Source organism: Antrostomus carolinensis, unplaced genomic scaffold (assembly GCF_000700745.2).
Source record: "Antrostomus carolinensis isolate BGI_N321 unplaced genomic scaffold, ASM70074v2 scaffold19520, whole genome shotgun sequence".
Lineage (NCBI taxonomy): Eukaryota > Metazoa > Chordata > Aves > Caprimulgiformes > Caprimulgidae > Antrostomus > Antrostomus carolinensis.
In genome coordinates, this window is record NW_010287936.1 from 1 (window position 1) to 13,897 (window position 13,897).

At 35.5% G+C, this 13,897-nt stretch overlaps 1 protein-coding gene across 1 annotated transcript; it reads left to right on the forward strand.

Moving 5' to 3' along the window:
- Window positions 1-8,944: 8,944 nt before the first annotated feature.
- Window positions 8,945-12,644, forward strand: LOC114818430 (neural cell adhesion molecule 2-like; the record flags this gene model as incomplete). Its single annotated transcript, XM_029084246.1, has 3 exons — window positions 8,945-9,050; window positions 9,835-10,041; window positions 12,501-12,644. Coding segments are annotated over exons 1-3 (457 nt in total), but the record flags the coding sequence as incomplete, so codon positions are not given.
- Between the last annotated feature and the right edge of the window lie 1,253 nt (window positions 12,645-13,897).

Here is a 13,897-nt window from a genome sequence, read left to right on the forward strand (position 1 = left end):
GTTAAACAAGACCAGACCCAGAACCGACCCCTGGGGAACGCTGCTAGTTACAGGCCTCCAACTAGATTCTACGATGCTGATGGCAACCCTCTGAGCTCTGACTGTCAGCCTGTTCTCAATCCACTTCACAGTCCACTCATCTATCCCATACCTTCTAAGCTTTGCTACAAGGATGTTGTGGGATATGGTGTCAAAAGCCTTGCTGAAATCAAGGTAGACAACATCCACTGCTTTCCCCTCATCTACCCAACTGGTGATGACATCATAGAAGGCTACCAGATTGGTCAAGCATGAGTTCCCCTTAGTGAAACCATGCTGATTACTCCTGATAACCTTCTTTTCTTCCAATTGCATAGAGTTGGTATCAAGAATGAGCTGCTCCATCACCTTCCCAGGGATGGAAGTGAGGCTGACTGACCTGTAGTTGTCTGGATCCTCCTTCTTGCCCTTTTTGAAGACTGGACTGACATTGGCTATTCTCCAGTCTTCAGGCACCTCTCCCATTCTCCAAGATCTTTCAAAGATGATAGAGAGCAGTTTAGCGATCATTTCCACCAGCTCCTTCAGCACTCGTGGGTGCATCCCATTGGGGCCCATGGATGTGTGTATATTGATTTTGTTTAGGCTCTCTCTGATCAGTTCTTCCTCAACCAAGGGACAGTCTTCCTCTCTCCAGACTTGCTCTTTTCCCTCTAGCATCTGTGATTCCTGAAAGGCACTTTTAGCCATGTAGACTGAAGCAAAGAAGGCATTCAGTATCTCCGCCTTCTCAGCATCTTCTGAAACTGGGGCAGCCACCTCGTTCAACAGTGGGCCCACATTTTCCCTGGTCTTCCTTTTGTTACTGATGTACTTGAAAAAACCTTTTTTGTTGTCTCTAACCTCCTTTGACAGATTTAACTCCAAGTGGACCTTAGCCTTCCTAGTTGCATCCCTGCAGGCCCTGACCACATTCCTATATTCCTCCCAAGTGGCTAGACCATAAAGATTAAATACACATACAGATTAAATATTGATTAAGACTTTTAAAAAAATATATAAATAAGGTTGGACTTGTAAATCTATATTTAAATATTCAAATCATTACCCCATCTCTTAAGTTTTGAGAGAGCTGAGCTCCCAGTATCAGACTACCTGTAAATCTTAATAAAACTCACAATGTTAAGATTTATATATTTATTTGTAAAATGTAGTTTACTTGAACTGGGGGGGGCCATAGTGAGTAACTTCTGTTTGAGATAAGTCTTGCAAATAAAGCTGTAACAAGCAGACTTTGTTTAAGCAATGTCATGTCTTATAGTTCTATATTGTCTCTTTTCAGATATTAATAACATCTATTTTACTCTTTCTGCTGCAAGTGTCATAGAAATAAATATTTGGCAGATTATTTTCTGACCATAGTTCAGTATTTGTGCCATTTTTGCACAAAACTGGATTGTGTTGGTTTTCTTACATCATGAATTTCACCTCTGTAGCTTCTATTATGCCCTAGAAGGCAGTTTGAACTTTGTGCGACTTCTGTCTTATTATAGGGAAAATGACACTACAACAGATGTAGAAAAGGAATTCATAATGACACAAAGACTGTTTTGCCTACCTAAAAATAAACCACTCTATATTCTATAAAACAGATATACAACAAGAATCCATAATAATTCAAATAAAGCCTTAGAACTTTATGTCAGGACTGTGTTTCCTACTGACAAGTCCAAATTAACGCTGATGTGATGAAATTGAAAGCTCAGTTATACTGAACTACTTAATTAATCGTGAAACTCGATTAAAATTAACTAATGTAACTAAAAAAATCTCTCAGTACTGTCTCATACCCTGGAGAAGTGATACTTTATGATTTAGTAGCCTGCCCACTACAAAGCTGAAAAATAACCAGCCTCCATAGAGTTTAATTTTTTGTTTATTGGCTTTGCAGATGCAGTTTGTCTTTCAGCTATTTCTGCAAAACAAATTGCAGGCAAACATTCATGGCCATTAAATGGAAGACAGACTATCATTAGCCCAGTTAATATATATTTATTCATAAGAAAAAAGAAGAAAAAATACAATGTTAAAGTGCTTACAGGATATTAGAATGCTATCTGAATAGAAAAATTTATGTAGTTTATTAAACTGCTAAAACCAATTGAGAAAAAAATTTAAAAGTACATTTAAATGATAATGTATTGAGTGAGTTACATGTGAATAGGTAATTTGGATTAAATTTTCACCGTAGGTTCCTACACACACAGAAAAAAAATATTCTTCAGCATTATTTTTATTCCCAAAGGATTACAAATGTGTTAGGTGAATTTAAACACTACAAATCTCACAGACTTACAAGCTCAACAAGAGCATCATCTCCTTTTCAGTGAGTTTGCAGATGATAGGATTTCTTCCCCATAGAGAGTTCACTTACTTAGATACAAAAAGAGATGTGACAGTATGTGATAAATTCCTATTTTTTCTAGCATTTTGTTGTGAATTTACTCTTTAATTATGATAATTTTGGTAATGATATCATTAACTTTAATGGTCATCTTTGTGTAAAATCTGACTGCATGCCATTTCTTCTTCAGAGGTCTACACTGTTGGAGCCTTCTTCATTGTCTATACGAATAAAAATAGTACCTTAGGTGATTTAAGATATCTCTGAACATTATTTCCATTTGGTGATTCCATCTCTCAAGTGAAAACAGCTTCACAGGCTCCAATTCAGCTCTATTTTGAACTGTTATTTTAATGGAATTCTCTAGGGCAGAGGTGTATGGTTCTTGATTGTTTAATTACTCATGGAAACAGCTCAAATCAGACTTTCTCTTACAGAACTGTAACTTTATGGATTGTATAATATAATATACAATACAATATAATATAAATTTGTATTTTTGACTTTGATGAATTAATAATTGCAATAAGTTAGAATCGTAGAATAGTTTGGGTTGGAAAGGAACTTTAAAGGTTATCTAGTCCAACCCCTCTACAGTGAGCAGGGACATCTTCAACTATATCAGGTTGCTCAGAGCCCTGTCCAGCCTGACCTTGAAAGTTTCCAGGGATGGGGCTTCTACCACTTCTCTGGCCAACCTGTTCCAGTGTTTCACCACCCTCATTGTAAAAAATTTCTTCCTTATATCTAGTCTAAATATACCCTATTTTAGTTTAAAATCATCACTTCTTGTTCTATCACAACAGGCTTTACTAAAAAGCTTGTCCCTCTCTTTCTTAAAGCCCCCTTTAAGTACCGATGGGCTACAATAAGGTCTCCCCAGAGCCTTCTCTTCTCCGGGCTGAACAACCCCAACTTTCTCAGCCTTTCTTCATAGGAGAGGTGTTCCAGCCCTCTGATCATTTTTGTGGCCCCTCTCTTGACCTGAATGCTGAGTGCTGTCTCATTGCTCAAAAGTAAATTCTGAAATGCATTCAGATCTATTGATGTAGCATAAAACTGTTCAATTATATCATACCAGGTTTACATTGTGGAAACTGTGGCACAATATGGTATGTTTTGGGTTTTGGTATCTGCCTGGTGTCACAATTTTCAATAAAAACAAAAGGAAGCTTTTCAAGTTTTTGGAGTGTTTAGGTGTTTTTTTAAGAAATGGAATTATCAAGAAGTTGCTGGATGGAGTTACTAGTTGGAGCAGAGCTTTACCCAATATGTTTCAGATTTTTTTCTAATATTGTCTCTTTTTTGGTTTTAGTATTTTATATATCTTATATATATGTTTTAAATATACATTTGTATAGTATACATTTAACCTGTTTTAATATATTGCTATGTGACAACCAAAGTACATATGCAAGTGACCTGCTATTACACCTTCTAAGCTTTTACTGACAACATCTTGCTTCTATTGCATTAGGTAATCATCTGTGTAGATAGAGCTCTGACAGGTTTGTGATGCTCGTTTTGAAATGTGAAGGGTACTGGTGTAAATGGAATTGAAATGAATTAGTCTACTAAATATTAGGTTTTACGAATAGAGTCATCTGTCTTCATATTTAACAGAACAAATGGATCTCTTATTATTCTTCTTACTTGTCTTCCTAGGTGATTTTTAAACCCATTAAGGAATAATTCATCAGAATCCTCTTAGTGTAGTACAGCTGATAATAATTCTTTTTATAATTACTAAGATCAAAAAGGAAAAGGGAAGAGATTGGTCATATCACCTAGTGCTAATAATGATTTTTTTTTTTTTGCACATGGACTGAAGACTGAGTGAAGACCCGGCTGACTTCACTTTTTTGCCCAAACAGCTGTACTGCAGTAGCATTACACTCCATAGTGTTCTATCTGAAGAGGAGATCTAGATCTTGCTTTTTTTTCTTTTTTTTTTTCTTTTTTTTGGTTTTTTAAGTTATAGCTAGATAGATAATATCCTTGGAAACATGGGAAGAGGCAGTATTTTGTCATATCTATCAAGAAGCTACTGAATTCATTTCTGGGCTTGGTTTAACATAGGTAGACACAGCCTCTACTGACTTGAATTTTTGGAACATCTTCATCTTCTGATAAAATAAGCATTCACCTGCATATTCGAAGATGTTCAGACCAGGCTGATACAAACAGTTCCCTTTTATATTAATCCATTAGCTGTTAGTGTACAGCGATAAATTGAATTGTATGTACATTGCATGCCATTTTCATCAGAGCTTTTAATAACCTAATGAATCTATGTAGTTCTTGAAATAAATTTGAAAGTAATGTAAAACTTTCTAGATGTATTGTCTCTTTGCAGTATTTTACTTTCAGTAAGTGATGAGTGAACCTTCTCCTAGCTTAGTATTGGACTATTTGCCTGACTACCTAATAAGCACAGATTACTAGATTAATCACTTGGGCAATATTTTTCATTCTAGTTTGCATAAAGCAATTTTATTTCTATTTACATGAAGCAGACCTAGAAAAATGATGAGTCTGGAAAAATTGGACAGATGGTCTTATATTTTTCTATTTTGTAAATATTAAACTACCATATGTAGAAAATATTATTCCCTTTTATATTCAGATGTCTCCATGGAATTTGTAATTGCAGTTATGCTAAGAATATAAAATTGAGTTCGTCCCTTTCCAAAAGTGTGTTACAGTCTCAAATATCTATTTCATTGATGAAGGAAAAATATTCTCTAACTTTGCTTTTCACCTCTCACCATGCAGTTCCTACCATTCTACCAGACATTTTTTACTTAATCTATTGTGTTTGCATAGTTCAACGTCAGATATTACAGTTATTGTAACTAAGCAATGAAACTGTCTTTGAAGCAATACTGCTGAAACGTTAATGTCTGTATTTCTGAGGCAACTCTATAAGGCTACAAACTCTATAAAAATAATACAGTACCAGACAGATGGTGGCTTAAGACCTAAAAAGTGAGTCTGTGATTTGAAAAAAATGTCCGGGCTCTAATCTCTTGAAATTCTCAACTTCTGTATTTATTAGTACCTTGGTTTACAACTAGCAGTTATATGTCCTGAGGTTAAAATAAAGCTTACCCTGACAGGTAAATAAAGAAGTGAGGCTTTTAGTAGCCTCCTGGATGATTTATTACTCCTTGATGCTTATTACAACAAAAAATAAAACTTTGTCTGAAACTCATTACCTTTCCTTCACTTAAGCTTGTCCTTTGCTTTTGGTACCATGGACATAAAGACCATAGATTAGAATGAGCACATTAGTCGATTTCTCTATCAGTGCTATGTGTGTGTCCTAAAGGAGCCTTCACTGTATTCCTTGCTATTACAATGACAATGATGCTAGTACCTGCTCTGGTACTAAATTCAACATTTTTATAGTCCACTTCAGTTTCTTCCTGACCTTTAGGTAGTCATTCCCTCTTCCTGACAGTCTTTATGAACTGAAAAATTTTGGTGTTAGCAGAGTACACACAGATATTTAATTTTGCCTGAAGTAGGATGTGTCCTTGGGGACTTTTTGTGGGTTTTCTTCTTAGTTATTTTCTTATGGAGAGCAAGGTATAAAATATTAATACTAATTAAAAAAAAAAAAAAAGTTACTTTGTGATGATCTCCTCAGGAAAATTATCCACAATTCAGGACATTTCATGAAAAATGTTACCGTACAGGTGTAAATACCCAATTCTGGCAGACTGATATTGAGATAATCTTCAGTTTTCTTTGCCTTTTTTTGTTTTTTGCTTTTGATATGATTTGAACAAAAAGTTCAAATCTGATCTAATTTTTGCTTATCCAGGCTGATTACATGGAATTGCATCAGTTAATAGCTATCTCCTAAGTGTAACAATTGTCACATTAATATATATGGAATACTACTTAGGTAATTACTTTTTCTTTGCTCATCTTTTCTTTAATTTTTACTATCAACAGAACCAAACAGTCATGGGTTTTAGCAGGTTTTAAAGTCCTACAATACTCATGGATAAAATTTGTCACACCAAAAAGTTAGTTTGGAGTGTAATACTCCCCACCTCTAAAGATGTTTGTCCTGTTGGACTTTCGTGTACCAATTATACAAAAGGAATCCACTAAGTTTGGGACATTCAGTATACACTGTAATTTGTGTTGCAGTTTTCAAAAATTTGAAATATTTCCACATACACAGAATAGACCATAATTATTAAGTTTAAAGACTGAAAACCCCAGATTCTTGAAACAATACCTTTTTTAAAAAAACTTCAGATACATCACAGTTCTCTACTATGTATAATACTGAAGGAGAATTTCAATTATTTTCTTCTCTAAAAAATTATTCCTTATTTTGTCTGACTTTTTTTGTCTTGATTAGAGCTTGAAATTAATGTGACTCTTTATCCTTGTTACTGAGTCGTGGACATTTATTGTCCAGTTTTGTAAGATAATTGATGTTAAAGAGCTACAGCTACTTAGGATGATGATAATGCTAGAATTGTGATTGCTGAAGAGTACATAGTTATTTTGTATGAATAAGCCCTTTACCAATAATACTGGCTGTATTGGGTCGGTTATTTACAGGGTCATGGGACCATAAGATAGTTCAAGGCAGAAGGAACTTAAGAAGGTCTGTAGTCTAACCTCCTGCTCAAAACATGGTCAGTTACAAAGACAGACCAGATTATTCAAAGTTTTATCCTGTGAGCTCTTGAAAACTGAAAAAACTTAATCTTTCTGGGCAATCTCCTCCACTCTCTTACTACATGCATCATGAAAAAGTTTTCCCTTATGCTTAGCATGAACCTCTCTCATTTCAACTCGTCTTTTGTCAATCTGCCATACACCACTGTGGAGACCCTGGTTTCATCGTCTTGATGAACTCCACATAGGTATAGCCAAGTGGCTGTTGAGTTCCCCTGCAGCTCTCTCTGCTGCAGACTGAAGAAGCATAGCTCCTCTAAGCCTCTCCTCACAGGCTGTATGACTCCAAACAGGTTGTTCCCTCCCAGGTGCAGAACTTCGCGTTTATCCTTACGGATAATTAGCATTTATTCTTATGGTGGTCCTGTGGATACATTCTTCCAGTCTCTCTAGGGCAATGACCTCCTTCCTATAATTGATAAACATGTTAAATAAGACAGATCCCAGGACAGAACCCTAGAATACTCTACTTGTTACTGGTGTCTGGGTAGAATATGACCCATTAGCCACTGCCCTCTAAGCTTAACCATCCAACTAGTTTTTTACAAGCCTAGCTGCCCACTCATCCAGACTGTAACACCCTAACTTTATGTGGTGGGTTGGGCCAAGCACCCACACAGCCACTTGCTCACTCCCCCTACCCGCAGCAAGACGGATGAAAACAGGAAGACTGAGAGTGAGAAAACGCATGGACCAAGGTAAAGACAGGAAATTCACTGGCAAATTTCTGTTGTGGGCAAAACAGACTCTAGTTGGGAAGTTTAACTTTATTTATCTACTATTAACATAAACGTTTAGTTACTGATTTGAGTTTTCAGAAACAAAGAAGACTAATACTTAAATACTTAGGGATAACACCTTTCTTCCCCTTTCCCAGGCTCCAGATAGCTCTTCCCCATTCCTAGTCTCCACTCACCTTGTTATCACCATCAGTGCAGGTTACACTCAGTCCTTTCAATGAGGTGATGGGTGATACAGGAGGTTGGGGTGAGGACATAGTGCTTTCTTTCTGCCATTCCTTCTTTCACACTCTTTTCTTCCACTGCTCCTTCTGCCTAACTCATTTCCTCTGTTACATTGTAGGTTATCCACAGGCTACAGTCCTTTTGGAGGTGTTCTTGCTCTGACATGGGCTTACGCATGGGCCACAGTCCCTTCAGGGGTGTTACCAACTGAGCCATGGAGCTCCTCCTATTGCTCTGCTCTTCTTGTTCCTCCATCTTGGTGTTCTAAGAGGAGCCACAAACTCCTCAAACTGGTGCAGCTATGTCCTGCAGTGGGTCTGTTGTGGAGTCAGTTGGAATTGGCTGTGTGTGTCACAGTGCAAACCCTGACCTCCCTCCCATAGAAGTCACCCTTGCAACCTTCCCCAGATACTAAAATCTTGATGTTTATACCCAGTACACTTGAATACGAGAATATTGTGAGAGGTGGGTCAAAAGCCTTAGTAGAGTCAAGGTAACTGCCACCCACTGTTCTTCCCTCATCCACGGAACTAATCATTTTATCCCAGAAGACAGTAGGGTTGGTCAGGTGTGATTTACCTTTGGTCAGTCTGTGCTGAGTGTTCTCAGTCACCTTAGTCTCACTGAGTTTTTGACGTTTTGTTCATGTGTATTTTTATCCCTTTTTCTTTTTTCTTTAATTTTGTCCTTGGTTTTAGGATGTGAGGCTGTTACCTTTTGTGTAACAGCTTTTCTGTATTTTGTTTATTTTCCCCACTTCTCTATATACTCCAGTTCAAAAGACACAATGCTTAGCTGAAACTTTCCAGATCTGTTGAACAGGTTCTCTAGTATAGAATGGCAAGATAGAAAATTTGAAAATATAATATTTAATCTGATAAATGCCAAAATGTATTCACAACCTACATTATATTTTTCAGCTCTACTTCAAGTTACAATTTCCCTTAGCAAAGTTGAGCTCAGTGTGGGTGAATCCAAGTTCTTCACATGCACAGGTATGTATTTTACTTGTAGGCATATATTTTTTTTATGTTTTCAACCTTTTAAATAATTTGAAATGGGATTAATTGATTCACAATATTAACCTAAATTAGTTTATTTCTGTATATTCACATTGACCTGTGAGAATTGTGAAAAAAAAGTAGATCTTCATTAGCTTAATGTTTCCAGTCTAGAAACTACTCATTTCAGACTCTGAATCTCTCAGTTTGAATCATCTATATCAGTACAGGTAATTTATATCTGCTAGGTTGCTTCTTTAGTTAAAATACTTTAACTTGTCTAAACTAAGGAGTTAAATAAGCTACTAGGCTATGTTTTAGTATCCTCTCCAACCTCATGAAACACCCAAAGAGCTTTTTCTCGTGAAGCAGATATCCGATGGGAAAGTTTGCATTTGCAGCTGCCTGATGTAGATCCTTGATGTTGCTGAGTTGCCATCTGCCATTGACGATACATGGCCTCACTACACTGACAGCCCAACTGACTGATGACTTGAGCTGTTGATCCAGTGACTGCTGAACAACCTGTTTCTTTCCTTTAAGACTTTATACCTTTCTGTGTTTATTTGTTTCCTTCTTTAATCCTTGAGCTACTAGTTATCCTGTCTCAACAATCATACATATGCCTACAGTTTTGCCTTGCTTATCAGACTTTCTCACAACTCATAAATTAGCAATTCTCTGACATTGTATAGACATTATACATTGGGTAGGCATATGTGTTGCATAATGTCTACCTGAACTTCTAATATTGGATTGTTTTTTGTTTTGTTTGTAGCCATTGGTGAGCCTGACAACATAGATTGGTACAATCCACAAGGAGAGAAGATTGTTTCTAGTCAAAGAGTGGTTGTTCAGAAAGAAGGTGTTCGAGCACGTCTAACCATTTATAATGCAGATATAGAAGATGCTGGTATATATCGATGTCAAGCAACAGATGCTAAAGGACAAACTCAAGAAGCTACTGTTGTTTTGGAAATTTATCGTAAGTAAAATATTATTGTAAGTAAAATATTATCAATTAACAAATGAAGGACTATATTTTAAAAGCCACTCCTGCTGAGAAAGTAAAGCCCATCAAAATATATTCCGAGGCTCTGAACCTTATCTTCCAAATCATTGCATCTTCTGCATTTTAGTTAATAGATATTATGTTGAAGACTTAAATGAAATGGGTGGCTATTTTGTAATATTGTAGATCACTTTTCCTTTGGATCTTAGAATGCCATCTTATGAGAGTGTACTGTATGCCCCTCATGGAAAAAAGGGAAATATGAGAAAAAGGAAATATGAAAAAAAAGTTATATCAACCTAGTTCTTATCACAAATACATCTACAACCTATTACACATACGTGCATAAATAAAAGTGCAGGAAATGCAATATATGCCATTTAAAAAGTGGAGTTTACACTTAAATAGTTATTTTTATGTCAGTTTTTTCCTGTTCTTAGCCTCATGGAATTTTTGCCATAAAACATTGAAAATTAATGTGGTAAGCAACCAAAATGCATTTCAAGTGGAAACAACTAATTGAAAAGTATATTTGAAAAGTAAATGTATTCTGTTGTGGTAAGATATTATCTGAGAGGGTTTTTGGTAAATAACTTTACATTGTACTATATTATTTAGATCAACCAAAAATGTTTTAAAGCAATACATTAAAGAAGTACATTGTGAAGATTTAAGGTAAGGTCTTTGTTGGTGAAAGGGTGGGACATTTGCCAACACCTTTCAGCTGAGTTATTCTATAATTTCATTGGAGAATAGTTTTTAAATATTCATAAAATAATTGTTTATGGATGCACTGAGCACTAAAGAATTGCAATGAGACAGAAAGTACAGAGCAGAATCACAAAGTGCTGCTTCTGAAAGGTACAGATAACACAGATAACAACAGACATACAATTTTTTAAAAAAAATCCATTGATAAAACAACCATTAAAATAGTGATAGCAGTTACAAGCGATTACATGATGGCTTGAAAGCTGGCAATTCAAAAGATTTCAAGTTTTGTAGAATTCATTTGTATGCTTAAATCTGCCAGTCACTCTGTTAGAAGGCTGCTGAGCAAGATTGAAATCTGTTGAAGTGTTTGCTTGTGGTAATTTTAAGAATTTGAGTTAGATAAACCCAAAGACCTATACAAGAAATGTGAAGGTTGGTGAGAACTGACATAAAAGTTTCATTATTTGTATTTGTGATGTATTATAAGGAAAAAGCAGGATACAATGTACTCCTAGGGTCTGGTTCAGTGGTCACTGATGTTTATGAGGGTTTTTCTTTTACATATGGTCAAATACTTCGAACGATACTCACAATATAAACAAATACTTACAAATATAAACAATACTTACAATATAAACAATACTTACAAATACTTAAAATACTTACAATGTATTTGTAATATACAAATACATTGTAAAAGTATCCAAGAGCTGTATATAATAAAAGTGTGCTACCTCTGCTGTGGGAACGATGTGAATTATTTGAGCCTGCACTTGTATCAGTACGAAAAAGTGGAGGTGGAGTTGCATCTCTGACTTACATCCTCCAAAGCGTCCTTGGAAATGTAATTGACAGCCTTTGATCCTAGAGAACATAGATCAATTCTTTTCTTCTGTGTGCAAGAAATCTTCTGGAATTTTTTTGTCAGGCAATTGATTTCTGCATTAGATCTTGTATTAATCATGGATTAATGCCATCCTGGACTTCTAACACTAAATTTTTATAATATTGAACTTACTCATCCCACCAATAAAATTAAATATCAAGTTTGGTTATTTGGGGTTGGAATAATTTGAAACCTCATCAGACCTAAAAGAATCTTATCTCGTCAAAAAAAATGCTACAAATTCTTATGACTTACTAAGTTTTTGCATATAGTTTCCCACTGGCATTTAAGATTCTATGTTTTACTTTGCTGATGGTTTTCACTGTCAGTGAAGCTAAAGATCCACATTTTTAATAAGGCTTTTCCAAATAATTTTGGTGGATTTGATGGAAGTTTTCATGGAATAAAAATATGAGGCTTTAAATCAATAATAAGATCATGAGGAATAAAACACACAAGAGAGTAAACAGATTGTTAACCTGCATATATAGACCTCTAAAACACTAGAGTTTTAAAGCTGGGCTCTGGAACATTGAAAACAATGAAAAATATATTTATAAAAGATACTTAGTTTATATAAGTAAAACAATTATTTTCATAATGCAACTTTATTGAAAAATAATTCCTACAGACAGAGTGGAAGTCTTGTGTCTAGGTCCATTTGAGTAGTACCTGAAAAAATTATATTATGGTAATAATTCTGTATTATCACAATGAGAAGGCCTAATAGTAATGCTAATAGTAATCTGATTTGATGTCACATGTAATTTTAATGCTAAGTGAACTGGAAGTTGCTTTATCTTTTATTTTACTCTGTTTTCTTCCTTTTCAGAAAAACTAACTTTTCGAGACATAATATCTCAACAAGAGTTCAGGCAGGGAGAAGATGCAGAAGTTGTTTGCCATGTTACTAGTTCACCTGCTCCCGTTGTCAGCTGGTTGTATCGGAATGAGGAAGTCACAACTATTGCTGACAGTTAGTATTTTGGTAACTCTTTAAGTTATATGTTCTAATTAATATTAACATATTATTGTAAAAGAAGACTAATCACATTATAGTGGAGGATGGATTTTGATTAACCCATCAGCTTAAGTAGAATTTAATCAGATTCTGTGGTCTATAGAGAGTCCATAAGCAATGGTTGCTATCATGTATCATTTTTTTCCAATTGAGAATTTTGTCTAGGTGTAACATGAGGGTCTAAATGCCAAAAAGATTGCTGGTAGCTCCTTTGCAGGAACTCTTCCTGGGTTGCCTTGAATGTAGGAACTGAACATGTTTTAAAGTGTACACAGCTTAACTTCACTGTACACACAAAGCTATGACACTGACCAAACACTGCATTGACTGTGGTGTCCTTGCCCGTTATCTCAGAGACTTAAGGTGGACAGGCTTTTTGCACTATTGTGAGAATTTACTTGTACAAGTGTAAGCTACGCTTTGAGTTACAATGGGGGGATGGATATAGGTGATCTATTTAGACTAGATACCCTAGCAGCTAGACTGATAAAGTTAAGTGAAGATGAATTTCACCTTCCCTACATCCAAGTTCAAAGCCTGTAGAGAGACAATTAATTAGGTGTATAGAATTTTACCTCCTCAAAAACTGTGAACCATTTTTTCAGTGCTGTCTTAATAGTCTTCTTTGCCTTTATGGTAAACAAAACTTTCCACATTTTCTGGAAATGAAACTAACATTGTTGATGAACCAGTTTATCCATCTTCCCATCACCCTTTATCTCTGCATGTACTAAAACTCAAGGTTGTAGTGTATGTGCTGAAAATTCTTATTCTTTAGAAATTAAAGATTATTTTTATTTCAAAATTAAAATGTAAAGTTATGTTTGGTCTCTTATGAAATCACATAAACATATATGGAGCAGGTGCTGGGGAAAAAATGTTTCTGGATGCAGTCTTGGACTTCTCTATTATGAAAGAAAGTATTGATTGAACTTCTTTCTTATTTAGTATGTAGTATCCCTTCTGTCGTATAGACACAGACACTAAGAAGAAATTGCAAACTTTTACTTAGAAAAAAAGAATTTAAATGTTGATACATATAATTAAACAGTGGAAGTAGGTGAGACTGTAGTGGTTTCACTTTGCTAGCACTTGGCTAACGGCCAAATACAGCTACTCACTCACTCTTCTGCTTCCCCCAGTGAATAGGTGAGAGAATTGGAGGCGTAAGGGTAAGGAGACCCCTAGGTTGAGATAAGAACAATTTA